Source organism: Globicephala melas, chromosome 6, assembly GCF_963455315.2.
Source record: "Globicephala melas chromosome 6, mGloMel1.2, whole genome shotgun sequence".
Classification (NCBI taxonomy): domain Eukaryota; kingdom Metazoa; phylum Chordata; class Mammalia; order Artiodactyla; family Delphinidae; genus Globicephala; species Globicephala melas.
Window position 1 is genome coordinate 36400849 of NC_083319.1, and position 15676 is coordinate 36416524.

The following is a 15676-nucleotide window of genomic DNA, read 5'->3' on the forward strand; positions in this document are numbered from 1 at the left end:
TTCCCTGGTGGTCCAGTGGTTAAGAATCCACCTTCCAATGCAGGGGGCGCGAGTTCGATCCTTGGTCGGGGAACTAAGATCCCACATGCCACAGGGCAACTAAGCCCAAGCGCTCTAGAGTCCGTGCGCCGCAACTACTGAACCCGCCTACCCTGGAGCCCGCGCACTGCAACGAAGAGCCCACGCACTGCAACCAAGACCCAATGAAGCCAAATAAATAAATATTTAATAAATTGTATCAATGTTAAATTATCTGATTTCAATAACTAAAGTGTGGTTATAAAAGAGAGAGTCCTTCCTTTAGGAAATATATACATGGTATTTAATGATAAAGGGGTATGATGTCTCCAACTTACTCTCAGTTGGTTCAAAAAATAATACACATACAGACAAACATAGAGAATGATAAAACAAATAGGGAAAAATGTAAACAATTATGAATTTGGCTAAATATATACAGAAGTTCCTCATTCCACATTTGTGACTATTCTGTAAGTTTGAGATTATATCCAAATAAAAGGTCACCAAAAACAAGTTAGTCCCCATCTTCTCATGTTACAAATTAAGTAAACCGGCATATCTCAAAGTTTCTCCCACATAACACCAGTTCCAAAAGATGCTCCACGTAAAAAGTGGATTCTGTAGGTGCATAAAATTGAGACTAGCTGCCGTCTGTGATGTTCTACTCTCAAAGGACACTGTACAGGGCTTCCCTGGTGGCGCAGTGGTTGAGAGTCCCCCTGCTGATGCAGGGGACACGGGTTCGTGCCCCGGTCTGGGAAGATCTCACATGCCGTGGAACAGCGGGGCCCATGAGCCATGGCTGCTGAGCCTGCGCATCCGGAGCCTGTGCTCCGCAATGGCAGAGGCCACACCAGTGAGAGGCCCGCGTACCGCAAAAAAAAAGACACTGTACAGGAACATATTAAGATTTGGAGATGTCCTTAACTAAAGAAAACTGTTCAACCTAGCATTTCCAGATCTTCTGACAACTAAACCTTTTTAATTTTATGATACTAATATCAGCAAAACCAGTACTCCAGAGAGTGGAAGGGGCTGACTAGCTCGCCCTAGCCAGTGGTTAAGCAGGCAATGCCCAGGCCTTCTGAGCCTGGGCCTCTTACACGGGACTGCTGGCCTTGAATAGTTGGCTGTGAACAAAGTACACGTTTTCTCTGTGCTAACCAGCATCTCTGAAAACTGCGCCTATAATCCTGGCCTCATGTTCTACCTGGCTGGACTAATCAGTCTAAAACTATGGCACAGTTAAACACAAAAGCAACCACAACAAGCAACCACAACAACCAGAAATATATCCTTGTTTCAGAAGTATACTGTGTATTATTATATTTACTGCAAGTTGTTCATTTCACTTATTACTTTACATATCTCACTCTCTGAATACACAGCTCTTTGATTAACAAGTTTATTTCTTACCTCATTTCACCCTCAACATACAATGCCTGACTTACTACAGGTCACCAATAAACGTATATTGGTTATATATTGAATTAATCAGTGAATAATTACCTCTGATCCCAGATATGATTTGCCTTGTATTAACTCAGGTGCTGCATAAGCAAGACTCCCACAGCATGTCTGCAGGTGATAGTCCTTGTTACCCTGCCAATAAGATAAAAATGAAACACTTATTAACTACAGCCCTTAAGAAAATTAAAACCCTGATAAACATTCTTCAGCACAAGCAGAGAGATGCTAGATGAAGAATTACCCCAAATAATAAAAATAAAAGACTTCTGCTGCCAACTCAATACTCTGCCTATGTGCATGCACGCACATGTGGCTTCCTCTTCCCCGATTTCCAATACCATGACAACCCGACACAAAAAAAATCCTTCTCCCCTTAGCTCAGTCAAGCCAGGTTCGTACTTCCTAGGCATCCATTAGCATAATAATCAGCTTAGCATACATCCAAGCACCCATGTCTTCCCACTCCCAAGTACTCAAGGAAAAAGGGTTATTTCTCTATGGGACCCTATCTCCAATATCAAATCTTTACAAATACAGAAGAGTTTCTTTTCCCCTAGAGGGAAGAGAGCAAATGCTACACAGAATAGTGCCTTGGGAGTCTGCTTTCTAGACTCGGTTATAACACAAATCACGACCTGAGCTTCCAGATTGTTCAAATGAGGAATCTGCTCAACCTCCTCTGGTCTCCCACAGAAATATGGAGACATAATGAAAATGATACCACTGCCCAACAGTTATACAGAGTTCCACAAATGGCAGATGACTTGTGAAATTGTGAGATTTCATTTACAACTGCTACACACACCCAGAAGTAAGCTCCTCAGCTTAGGAAAGCTGAGGCCACCCTCTCCCAGCCAACCCCTGCTTTTTGAGATGGTGTCTGTGTGGGTTGAATCTGTGGCAGCCATACATAAAGGCTAAGGGAGTCTGTCACACACATTCTCCACTGCCTCCTGTGATGAACATGACTTAAAACCAGCATATCTGCTCAAAGTATGCTTTATCTTTATTGCCTGCTGATCAGAAAAAATGCCTTCTAGCATTTGGTTCCCAGACACGAGACTCGACTGACAATCTCTGAAGAGCCAAGGGAAGGAGAGGAAAATCAGAAAGAATCAGACATTCAGCCAAAGGGGCAAAATCTGCCTCCCTTTGCATGCAGCTAATTCTGATTGGGGCAGGAAATAATCATGGGACTCCAAAGGGCTGAGACAGGTCTGAAATTTCAACATCCTTAATGAGGGTAGACAGCTCATTTTAGAGACTGTGAATACCATCATTAGAGAACTCGGGAGGAAGCTTCCTACAGCAGCCACACAGGAGAAGTTCAAAGTCACCTCAAAGAAAAGGTATGCTGGAGAACACCAGTACCTAACTATGGAGTGCAAATTAAAGAAATATATCACGGTATAAATTTTAAAGTGCATATGGACTTTTTCCTTCTTCTATTAGAAGGAAAGGGGATTATCTCTCAAAATGTAACTAACTGCTAGTTATATAACCATTTGGATAATAAAGAACAGATTTGCACTAAATTCCCAAAACTCATATCTAAATCAACAAAGGCATCATCTAGTGGCAACACACTCTAACTGCAAGAACACGGTCAATTCAGCATTCACACCGTGACGGCCTCCTGTCACCTAGGTGCTGTAAATTCTCTCACAGCATACCCATGGGGTCTTCAGCAGGACCAACCCTGGACCTAGAGCAGTGGTTTTCAACCTTGGTTGTATATTAAAATCATCTAGAGAACTTATAAAAACCATGAAATTGAACATTCTTCTCAATGGACGCAACCAGGCTCAATAAAGACTAGGTGGAAGTCAGTGTAAGATAACATACTAAGAAGAACACTGACAAAGGAAATAAATGCATTTTTATCTCTGCACTTACCTTGGGTTTTGCACAGAGACCAAAGTCGATCAGCTTTAATTTATGATCTTCATCAAACAACAAATTTTCCTGAAAAAACAAAGATATTTTCATGACTATATACTGTCTTCCTTATATCACATCCCACCTCTAGCTATTTCTAAAATCACTTTAAGGTTGTTTATATTAAACAGCGTGGGTACAAGAATGAAAATCATTAAAAAAGAATGAAATGACAAGAACATAAGGGAAGAGAAGATGAATGTTGATAACTATCCTGCTTCCCCTCAAGACACATTAGCATAAACCATTTTCTCTTTGGTGCTCTGAGGTTCAACTACAAGCAAACACAATGTGTGCCAAAAGCAAGTTTGAACAAAAAGAGCAAGTCTGAACTCAAATCAAAGTGTTGGATATAAACAGAGGGAATGGATAGAAACAGGGGAAAGGATAGAAACTGCCATATCTTGTTAGACCAATTCTAGGTCCCTAACCCTAGTACCAAATAACATTAAAATCCATGTTCACCATCATGCATATCAGTCAGAGCCTACAGACTTAAGAGTATCAAATTTTTATTCTGTCCTTGAAAAGTTGAGTCTGTTCATTCCACTGAACTGTTCCTTTCTGAAGCATAATGGAATGAAAATTAAAGGAAGATGGTGTCAGGAAGAGAGTATTGAGAGGAAAATACTCAATGACAATATTCTCAAAGAAAATACTACAACTCTTCTTTCCTAGAAATAAAACCCTGAGGTTCATATTCTGCAGCTGACTACAAAGATATTTATAATGTCACACATGATTGACAGAGAAAAAGAATGCCAATAATAAGTCTAACCAGAAGAGCCTACCAGGAGTCAAAAGTCAAGGAGGAAAAAGAAGTGATACATTAGGAATAAAACAACAACAACAACAAAAAGCAAAGTCCAGACAAATTCTAAACAGAAAGAACATTTGGAAACCTAGTAATGACAGGTAAATGATGTTGAACTCTCAGGTGACCATCTGTGAAGCAGTCACTTACTGGTTTGAGGTCCCTGTGAGCAAAGCCTTGGCTGTGCACGTAAGCAACTGCAGACACTATCTGACGGAAGACAACTCGGGTCTCCTCCTCCGACAGGCGATCCTGGGAAATTATGTAGTCAAACAGCTCTCCTCCAGGGCAATACTTAAAGAGCAATAGTCACATAAATATTGTTACTACTTACAGAAATCACTTCAGAGGAATTTAAAATAAAAAATTATACCTAACTCAGAGATATTATTAATTCAATTTACAAGCAAGGGAACAAACTAAGTAAGGCACATTCAAAAATACACTCTCAGTATTCCAAGAAAGAGAACAACAGCTTTTGGTCTCGAGCAGTTTTATTACCAGTAAGTAGAAGTAGAACCAACTACCACTGTGATTTTAAGTTCATTCAGGGTTTTTAGATTTTTATAGCAAAGTATTAATACCCATTCTAATCTTAATGCACTCACATTTAGTGTAGTTACTTGAAACAAACAAAAACCCAGCAGCAATTATTGCTTCTCCATTCGGAAGATCAGTGATTTTTAGTCTATACCAGAAAGAACCAATTATACACAAGTTCCTCAGAGGCTACAAAAGAACGGGTACCAGAGCACAAAGCTCTATCTAGGTTTTCCATCCCTTCTTCACCAGAGCAGCTCCACTATTCTGTAAATGGGGGTTTCCATTTAAGATTTCATTTCATTTTAGCAATATCAATTAAAATTACAGATGGAGATAGCCTATGACCTCATACGTTCACATTTCGGAACTGTTCCTATAGATACACTCTCACATCAAAAAACAATGCACGTTTAAGATCATTCACTGCAGCAGCATAGCTTGTAACAGCAAAAGACTGGAAACAACACGAATGTACTCACACTACATAAAATGGCATTCCATGCAGCCATAAAAAGAAGGAAGAAAAAAAAAAAGAGGAAACTCTTTATAAGCTGATATGAAACAATCTCCAATATTAAGTGAAAAAAGCAAGGTGTAAAAGAGAATATACTGATATAATGACTTGCAAAAAGCATTATGCTGAATAAAAGAAGCCAAATACAAAAGAATACACACTGTATGATCCTATTTTTATCAAGCTCTAGAATAGGTAAAACTAATCTCTGTTGATAAAAATCAGGTCAGTGGTTGTTGAGAAGGGCACTGGGATGGTGGGGTAACAGGGATTAACTTCAAGGGTCAGGAGAAAACTTTCTAGTGTAGTGGAAATGTTTTACACCCTGAGTGGGGTGGGAAATACATGGGTATGTACCTTTTTCAAAAACTATGTACCTAATGTGTTCATTTTCTTGTATATAAATTATACTTAGTCAATTTTTTAAATGCTATCCAATAAGATTTACATAAAGAAAACAGCCTACTTTGTATTTTCAAATAAAGAAATACAAAATAGAGTAAAACAGAAACATCAAAAATCTCTATGAATATGCATTGATGGTCTCCAAGCTAACATGTTAAATAGGGGGGAAAAAAGGTACAGAATAATATTATAGTATGTGACCATTTGTATGACAGAAACCAGTAAGCTACACATAAATATATGTGAAAACACATATATATATATATATAAAATATACATAGGTATTTCTAAGTACACGGAAAATACATAGGAAACCAAAAAAGTAAGTGATTAACATAAGGGAAAGGAAACAGGATGACTGGGACAGAGGAGAGAGAGAATTTTACTTTTCAATATATACTCTCTCGTATCTTTTTTTTTTTAATATTTATTTTTTTAATTTATTTTCTTTCTTTTTTTTTTTTTTTGGCTGTGTCTTAGTTGTGGCACGCAGCATCTTCCTCAACGCATGCAGGATCTTTCATTGCGGCGCAGGCCTCTCTCTAGTTGTGGCGTGCAGGTTTTCTCTCTCTAGTTGTGGACCACAGGCTCCAGAGCACAGGGCCTCTGTAGTTCGCGGAACGCACGCTCTCTAGTTGAGGCACATGGGCTCAGTAGTTGTGGCACGCAGGCTTAGTTGCCCCACAGCATGTGGGATCTTAGTTCCCCAACCAGCGATCAAACCTGCATCTCCTGCATTGGAAGGCAGACTCTCCACCACTGGACCACCAGGGAAGTCCCCTCTCTTGTATCCTTTAAATTTTGTCCCAGGTTCATGGATTTTGGGTTTTTTTGAAGTATTTAATTTGGACAAAAGGATCAACTTTTAAAAAGGCTTTAAATTCACCACTGTAAACCATGTGGGTGGATCTACAGTGTAATAAAGAGAAAATGGCCGTATGTCCAAAACTTTCAGCATTATGAATTTTAAAATGTGCTTTTAAAACAGAGTTAGTTAATCTGTCAAAATGATGTGCAGTTACAAATTATTTGGCTGAGACTAAGGAAAATGAAACGAAATGAATGATACATGTTCTAAAGACTTTACATTTCAAGCCAAAAGGGGCAGGTTAAAACCTGAAAGAGTTTGGTTCAAATAACACATACATTAAAGTCTACCTATAGGCTGCGGGTTGAACTGTGTCATTCCAAAAAGATATGTTCAAGTCCTAACACCTGGTACCAGTGAATGTGACCTTATATGTCAATAAGGTCTTTATAGATGTAATCAAGTTAGAATGAGGTCATACTGGATTAGGGTGGAACCTAATCCAATTGTTTGTATCCTTGTATGAAGAGATAAATTTGGACACAGACACAGACACACAGGTAAGACAACACCATTTGAAGACAGAGGCAGAGATGGTGCATCTATAAGCCGAGGAATGCCAAGGATTGCCAGCAACCATCTGAAACTAGGAAAGAGGCATAGAACAGATGATTCAGAAGGAAGCAACCATGTACACACCTTGATTTCAGACTTCTAACCTCCAGAACTATGAGACAGTAAGTTCCTATTTTAAACCACATTTGTGGCAGCCCTAGGCTAATACATCATATAACACTGAAATGAATCCTTCCCTCTAGGAACAAATTCTAACATATTCTGTCCACTAAATTACACCATCCCATTAGGAGGGTATCAGAAAGGATACATTTACAATGTATCTCCAATTTATTATATATGCCTACTTGATCTAAATTGTTACAGAACTCAAACAGGTAAGCCATTTAACATTTAATCTTTCATCAGAAAGAGTCATGTACCAAAATGTTCATTGCAGCTCTATTTACAATAGCCCGGAGATGGAAACAACCTAAGTGCCCATCATCGGATGAATGGATAAAGAAGATGTGGCACATATATACAATGGAATATTACTCAGCCATAAAAAGAAACGAAATTGAGCTATTTGTAATGAGGTGGATACACCTAGAGTCTGTCATACAGAGTGAAGTAAGTCAGAAAGAAAAAGACAAATACCGTATGCTAACACATATATATGGAATTTAAGAAAAAAAAAATGTCATGAAGAACCTAGGGGTAAGACAGGAATAAAGACACAGACCTACTGGAGAACGGACTTGAGGATATGGGGAGGGGAAAGGGTGAGCTGTGACAGGGCGAGAGAGAGTCATGGACATATACACACTAACAAACGTAAGGTAGATAGCTAGTGGGAAGCAGCCGCATGGCACAGGGATATCGGCTCGGTGCTTTGTGACCACCCGGAGGGGTGGGATAGGGAGGGTGGGAGGGAGGGAGACGCAAGAGGGAAGAGATATGGGAACATATGTATATGTATAACTGATTCACTTTGTTATAAAGCAGAAACTAACACACCATTGTAAAGCAATTATACCCCAATAAAGATGTTTAAAAAAAAAAATTTAATCTTTCAGGTGAAATGTACTTTTCCCATAACTATTGATAAAATGAGTGAGAATGGTCTGAATGTTTGTGTCCCTCCAAAAATTCATGTGTTGAAATCCTAACCCCCAAAGATGGTGGCATTAGAAAGTGGGGCCTTTGGGAGGTGATTAAGACATGAGGGCAGAGCCCTCATGAATGAAATTAGTGCTCTTCTAAAAGAGGCTCCAGAGAGATCCCTAGCCCTTTCTATCATATAAGGACACAGCAATAAGGTACCAGTTATGAACCAAGAAGAGTGCCCTCACCCGACCATGATGGTGCCTTGATCTTGGAATTCCCAGCCTCCAGAATTGTAAGAAATGATTCTGTTGTTCAGAAGCTTCCCAGTCTGTGATATCTTGTTACAGCAGCCCAAACAGACTAAGACAATGACCAAATAACTTTAGGTCTCTGGAACATACTACTGACCTCGAGAACCATGAATATTTTGTTGGCTGTCTCTATCACATGGTAGAGTTGACATATATGCTGATGTCTCAAGTTCTTCAAGGCATCAATTTCTGTTTTGACCCGGGGCAAATCACTCTGTGACAAAACATTTCATTAAATGAGCAATAAACCTATTTGGGAAGTGCTCCAAGCATCAATATCACCAACTTTAATACTAAGTAGCAAAAGCAATCAACAGCCTCAAAACAATTTGTTCAACAATATAGAAATAAAAAACAAAACTTATTTGTGTGTACATTTTAAAAAGGCCTTGAGGGTTTTATGAAAGACAAGCTCAGTGTGGGGCAATAGTAAAACATCTAGAAAAATTAAAATAATCTCAGACTCCCTTTAGAAGGTTAGCATTCCAAACAAGGAAAATGACAGAAACACTACTCAGTGTACATGCCTTGGCTACCACTTCGGTCCCAGCAATGTCCATTAAGAAGCATGCTGAGCTAAAAATTGGTGAATGTACATTAAAGGTATTCACTGTCTCAGTCTTCCAACTTTTCAAGGAGCTTGAAATTTTTCAAAATAAGAAGTTGGGGGACTTCCTGGTGGTCCAGTGGGTAAGATTCCATGCTCCCAATGCTGAAGGCCTGAGTTCGATCCCTGGTCGGGGAACTAGATCCCACATGCATGCTGTAACTAAGAAATCCACATGCAGCAACTAAAGAGCCTGTGTGCTGCAACTGAGACCTGGCACAGCCTAAATAAATAATAAATATTTTTAAAAAAAAAAAAAAAAAAAAAGAAGTTGGTTGGGGAGGAGGGTAAACCAAGTTGAAAAACTTTCAAAGTCCATATTAAAGATAGAAATCCAGATATCCATGAAGTAAACAAGTAAAATTTTATTATAAAAAGGGATTTGATCTAATGATCTGTGGTTTAATATCCAATTATCTAGGGCCATGCAACCAGATATTAGTTCTTAACCAAGAATCAATTGTAACTTTGACTATTTTGATATGATAATTTTTTTTTCCTTCTTTTTTGGGGGATGTGGGAGTCTGATGACTAAAACCCTGAAAGTAATCAAAATATTTTTAAAGTCCCAAGAAGTAACTAAAATAAACATAGTAACAATAAAAAATACAAAAACAAGTTTAGAAATAATGAACTAATATCATCATATTGATGATTTAGAATAAGTTTTGAGTACTCATGTGGTAATGCATTTTGTAATAACAGTTCACATTTTGTCTGCTATTTAAGTGTTTGCTGTGTCCAAGTAAATAAGTCATACTAAAGTTATAACTGAAGTTGAAATTGCTTAAGGGAATTAATCAGTTTTGTAACCAATGTTTAAATGCTCAAGAAAAATGTTTTTTAATACCTTTTTATTAGTTTAATAGAGTATTGAGCACTGAAAACAAAAATATTGAAGGAGAGCCTGAATTGTCAGTTGATAGGTTATTAAAAATAATTTCTGATATAGATCATTGTGTGATTCTGGCATATATTTCAGAAGGAGTTCAAAGAAGTGAGTGATGTTATTATAACAAAACATATTCTCTTTGACTAATTTATGTATGTTAATCAGCACTTCCATCCTTAAAAATAAAGTAACAATTGATATTAAACTCTGTCTCGTCCTAACAAAAAGAGAGACCCCCAAAAAAGTCCAACGTGTCTCATATAAATATGCATTTTCAGTAAAGTGATTTTTATGTTTGATAATTATCAACACATAAAATGTTTGTGCTGTTTTACTCAACTGTATACTAATAATAATTATAATGCTAACTCAATCGCAAAGAATAAAAAACTTTAACCCTCAGAGATTTTTGGTCAGAGGACAAAAAAAAAGATTTAAAAAAATTTTTTTTAATTTATCTCCAAAAAGACAATCACAGATGCATACTAAGAGACTAGTGAATTCTCAGCAGAAAGAGACCAGAACAAAGCATAGAAACGAAACCATACAAGAGATGGTAGAAAGAATTAGAAAAAAAAAGACCACTCAGGATGACTTCAAACACTGGGAAGGGTATATAATGCCCAAAGACCATCAAAAGAGACAGATCCTCCCTTAATAGAAAAATGGAAAACTTTATGCACATTATAGCCAAGATCACAAATTAAATGGGCTGCTTTAGAAGGTAATGAGCAACTCAATCCTAGAAGCATTCATGTAGAGGAAAAAAAGGCTGATTAAGAAAAGGATTTCATAATTTCTAATAATAGTTAGAATAAATTTTGAGTAAAATTTATTCTTTGAATAAAATTCTGGGACATAAGATCGATCTATACTATAAAGTAGATCAACATTTAGTAAGGGTATCATGAGAAGATAAAGAAGGGAAATATCAATACCCAGAAACACCTACAAGACTATGAAACAACTGCAGAAAAATGGACCCTGTCAACTTCAAATATGTGCCATTGCCCTGTATTAAAATTAAGAACAAAGTAACTCCTTCCCCAGATTACTTTTTTTTTTAAATTTATTTATTTATTTATTTGGCTGCATTGGGTCTTCATTGCTACGCACAGGCTTTCTCTAGTTGCGGCGAGCGGGAGCTACTCTTTGTTGCAGTGCGCAGGCTTCTCATTGCGGTGGTTTCTCTCGTTGAGGAGCACGGGCTCTAGGCACATGGGCTTCAGTAGTTGTGGCTCGCGGGCTCTAGAATGCAGGCTCAGTAGTTGTGGCGCACAGGCTTAGTTGCTCCGTGGCATGTGGGATCTTCCTGGACCAGGGATTGAACCCATGTCCCCTGCACTGGCAGGCAGATTCTTAACCACTGCGCCACAAGGGAAGTCCCCAGATTACTTTTTAAAACCATAGATTTATACATAACTGGCTATGGAAATATTATTCTAATAAAAGAGCAGTAACTAGAACATTAGAGCAAATTCAAGTTTTAATTCACAAAACTGATCTATAAGTATTTTTTAAGTAATGTTAAACTTACCCCTAGTGCATTTTTATCCATGATTTTTATAGCTACCAGTTCTCCAGTGAGGATATGGAAGGCAAGTTTGACCTTTGCAAAGCCACCTAAGTATGGGAAAATGTATTATGAAGAGAGAAGCAAACTAACTTAAATATCATCATCAGAGCAAACTGAGAACTCAGGCACAAAAAACCTTTCCACATACTTTTATAAGGGTCTATTGATCTATATTTTTCTGAAGTTTGTGGCCCTTTTTTCTTGTTGCTTCCAAAGTGTTGGCCATGATCCTAGCCTCTCCTCATCCAATGACTAACTAAAGACTCTTCGCCATGATAGGATATCTTTAATTTTGCAATGAAGAAGTAGGAAAAAAGGATTCATTCTCTAGAAATTTGTTTTATAATTAACATTGCAATTAAACCTGCTTTATAATTAACATTGCCAGAACACAATATGAAGTTGGAGAGACAAAAGACAAGTAATATGAAATTTCCATTCAGTGTTAAAACTGTAAAAATAAGCAATTATGTTTCAAAACTGGCTCAAAAGCTGGATAAAGGTCTACATTTAGGTATCTAAAAGAAACCGCCAGCTGAGCGCTTCTAGAAAGAAGCTCCTGGTAGTTCCTCCCATGGTCTTCCTCATCTCAGTAAATGGCAACTCCATCTTCCCAGGTGCTCAGGCCAAAAATCCAGAAGCCATTTTTAGCCCCTCGCTTTTGTCTCACACCACATATCCAACCCTCCAACAAATCACACTGGCTCTGTCTTCAAAAATATATTAATGTTTACCTTGGGAGAAAGGCAGCAAGCACTGACTAGAAATTTCTATGTCCTGATCTGAGCAGGGAACATACGGGTATATGTGTACAAAAACTCCATCAAAATTAGTACACTTTGCTTATTTTACTATGTGTTATGCCTCAATATACTATACTTAAATGTACATATGTGTGTATATATCTGTATACAGAATCTCACTCCTTTCTATACACAGAATCTCACTACCTTCAATTCTATCACCATCCAAGTCACCATCATCTCCAGTATCACTCACCTAAATTATTGCAATAACCTCCTAACATCTATGTTTTTCCATCCTTGCCCTCTCCCAGCCAGTCTTTTCACAACCAAGCAGCCAGAGTGAACCTTAAAAACAAAAGGTCAGACCACTACTTGGCTCAAAACTCTCTAGTGACTTTTATTCTAAATAAAATGAACCACAAGGCCCCTCCTACAATTCTCCTCTCTCTTGCTCCACTTTTTCTTACTAAAATAGGTTGAAGAATTTTAAAACTACATAAGTTAGGCTAAAAAGCTCTTGGCTGCCCAAATACACTATACTCTCAAATAGATGACCTATCCTCTCCAAGAAGAAAATAATTACCTGTCCCAACAGTTTCATATAATTCATAGTATTTGAGAAGTTCATCATAATCTTTCATAGTCCTCCTGGAAGTTTACTCAAAATTATAAAAAGAACCTGTAAGACAAAAACAAAAACAGTACATGATCAAAAAAGGAACTATTAAGAGACTATCTCCTTCATTCTTATTGAGATCCCTAAAAAATAAAAATAGAGCTACTGTATAAAAAAAAAAGAGAGAGACTATCGCCTTCATTCTTGTAACTACAAATATAAATAAGTCTTAGGCATATAAATGATACTGGAAAAACTGATTAGCCATATAAAAAAAATGGATTCCTATCTCACACCATACATAAGAATCAATTCCAGATCAAATAAAGACTTAAATATGAAAGGTAAGCCTTTGAAGTTTTAATATAGTATTGTCATCATTTCAGGATAGAAGAGGATCTTTTAAATAGACACAGAAAGTGCTAATCATAAAAAATAATAATAGAGAATTCTCTGGCAGTCCAGTGGTTAGGACTCCAGGCCCTCACTGCCGAGGGCCCAGGTTCAATCCCTGGTCGGGGAACTAAACTCCCACAAGCCGTGTGGCAAGGCCAAAACTAAAAAAATTTTAAAAATAGATAGATAGATAAATTTTAAAAAGCTAGCATTATTTAAATAAATAAATAAATATTAAATAACACTGAAATTAAGAACCTCTGCATATCCAATGACATCATTTAAGAAAAAAACAACATAAATATGAGAAAATATTTGCAACACTTATAACAGTGGACTTTCATCCAGAATACATATACTCCATCACAACAATATAGAAAAAGACAACCCCACAGAAAAATAAGCAAATGAAATAAAAAGGCATTTCACAAATAAACACAAATAACCAATAAAAAGATGAAAAAAGGCTCAATTTCATTAGTCATCAGGGATATGCAAATTAAGACTCCAATGATATACAATTTTAAGATACATGTAATGAGATACATATTTTATTATGCTTCACAACTTACGTGTGTTACATATACTCTGTTTGTTTGTTTGTTTGTTTGTTTATGGCCATATTGGGTCTTTGTTGCTGTGCACAGGCTTTCTCTAGTTGTGGCGAGCGGGGGCTACTCTTTGTTGTGGTGCACAGGCTTCTCATTGCAGTGGCTTCTCTGGTTGCACAGCATGGGCTCTAGGCATGTGGGTGGGCTTCAGTAGTTGTGGCACACGGGCTCAGCTGCATGTGGGATCTTCCCGGACCAGGGATCGAACCTGTGTCCCCTGCATTGGTAGGCAGATTCTTAACCACTGCGTCACCAGGGAAGTCCCTATACTCTTAAGTATATATCAAATAATTTATAAAAATAACACATACACACTATTATATATAAAAAAGATAAACAACAAGGACCTACTATATAGCACAGGGAACTCTACTCAATATTCTGTAATAACCAGTATGGAAAAAGAATCTGAAAAAGAATGGTTATATGTATAACTGAATCACTTTGCTATACACCTGAAACTAACACAACATTGTAAATCAACTATACGCCAATATAAAATAAAAATTAAATAAGTAAATGAATAAATAAATAATAAAAAATTAGTTGTAAAAGTCTTAGGAGGTCTTATTTCATTTTTGTCTTCCTGAGTTTTAAAATTAACTAGAATTACAAGACACCATGGGGTGAGTACACATGAGGTCATACTCACACCAGCTTTGTCTTATTTGGGGAGGATAAGTTCCTAGTTGACTTTAACTAGAGATTAGCACTGTATCTGGCAGAATTGCTAATGCAATCAGACTATTAACTCTGAACTTTCTTGTATTCATTCATTTATCCATACAGATGTGTTTACTGAGCACCAGTGATGTGCCAGACCTGCACTTGGCACCAAGGCTATAACAGAGAAGAAACATTGTTCCTGCCCTCATAGATCTTGCATTCCAGTGGAGAAGACAAAAGGAAAATTAACAGACAACGAATTAAATAATTATAATTTGTAATAAAGGGCTTCCCTGGTGGTTCAGTGGTTAAGAATCCGCCTGCCAATGCAGGGGACACGGGTTCAATCCCTGGTCCAGGAAGATCCCACATGCTGCGGAGCAACTAAGCCTATGTGCCACAACTGCTGACCCCACATGCCACAACTACTCAAGCCCGCACGCCTAGAGCCAGTGTTCCACAACAAGAGAAGCCAACACAATGAGAGGCCTGTGCACCACAACAAAGAGTAGCCCCCGCTCGACACAACTAGAGAAAGCCCACGCGCAGCAACGAAGACCCAACACCGCCGTAAATAAATAAATAAATAAATAAATAAATAACAATATGTAATAAATACTGGGGAAAATAAGCAACAGTGGTTAGAATGGGTCACTGAGAAGGTAATGTTTAAGTCAAGATCTAACTCAAAGAATGAGAAGCAAGAAAAAGCAAATCAGCCCTTCCCATCACAACTTGAACAACGTTTCCAATAGGAACTGTGCAGGACCATGTAAACAATGTTTCTATATGAAGCAGTTAAAATGATAATGTTCCTTTATTTGACAGACTGCTGCTTTCTCACCAAGGACATCCTCAGCACTACCTCATTCCTCCCACTTCCTGCTTCCTCAGATACCCAAATGCTGAAATGCTCCTGCTCTTTGACAGTATCCATTCCAAAACTGGTCCTTGGGACTTCCCTGGTGGTCCAGTGGGAAAGATTCCATGCTCCCAATGCAGGGGGCCTGGGTTCAATCCCTGGATGGGGAACAAGATCCTACATGCACGCTGCAACTAAGAGTTCACATGCCACAA

General features: G+C 37.8%; 1 protein-coding gene across 7 annotated transcripts in view; it reads right to left on the reverse strand.

Moving 5' to 3' along the window:
- MELK (maternal embryonic leucine zipper kinase) overlaps positions 1–12980 on the reverse strand; it is a 70438-nt gene extending 57458 nt beyond the window's left edge. For 2 of the 7 annotated variants that reach the window (XM_030884260.2, XM_030884258.2), the window contains exons 1-6: positions 12894–12980; positions 11526–11611; positions 8587–8703; positions 4394–4537; positions 3388–3456; positions 1531–1623 (exon numbers count right to left, since the gene is read on the reverse strand). In XM_030884260.2, the coding sequence (XP_030740120.1) occupies positions 1531–1623; positions 3388–3456; positions 4394–4537; positions 8587–8703; positions 11526–11611; positions 12894–12951 (567 nt within the window). In that variant the 5' untranslated portion in view covers positions 12952–12980. The remainder of the gene's footprint in view (positions 1–1530; positions 1624–3387; positions 3457–4393; positions 4538–8586; positions 8704–11525; positions 11612–12893) is intronic. The other 5 variants (XM_060299960.1, XM_060299959.1, XM_060299962.1 and 2 more) reach the window with 5 other exon arrangements.
- Positions 12981–15676: the final 2696 nt, after the last annotated feature.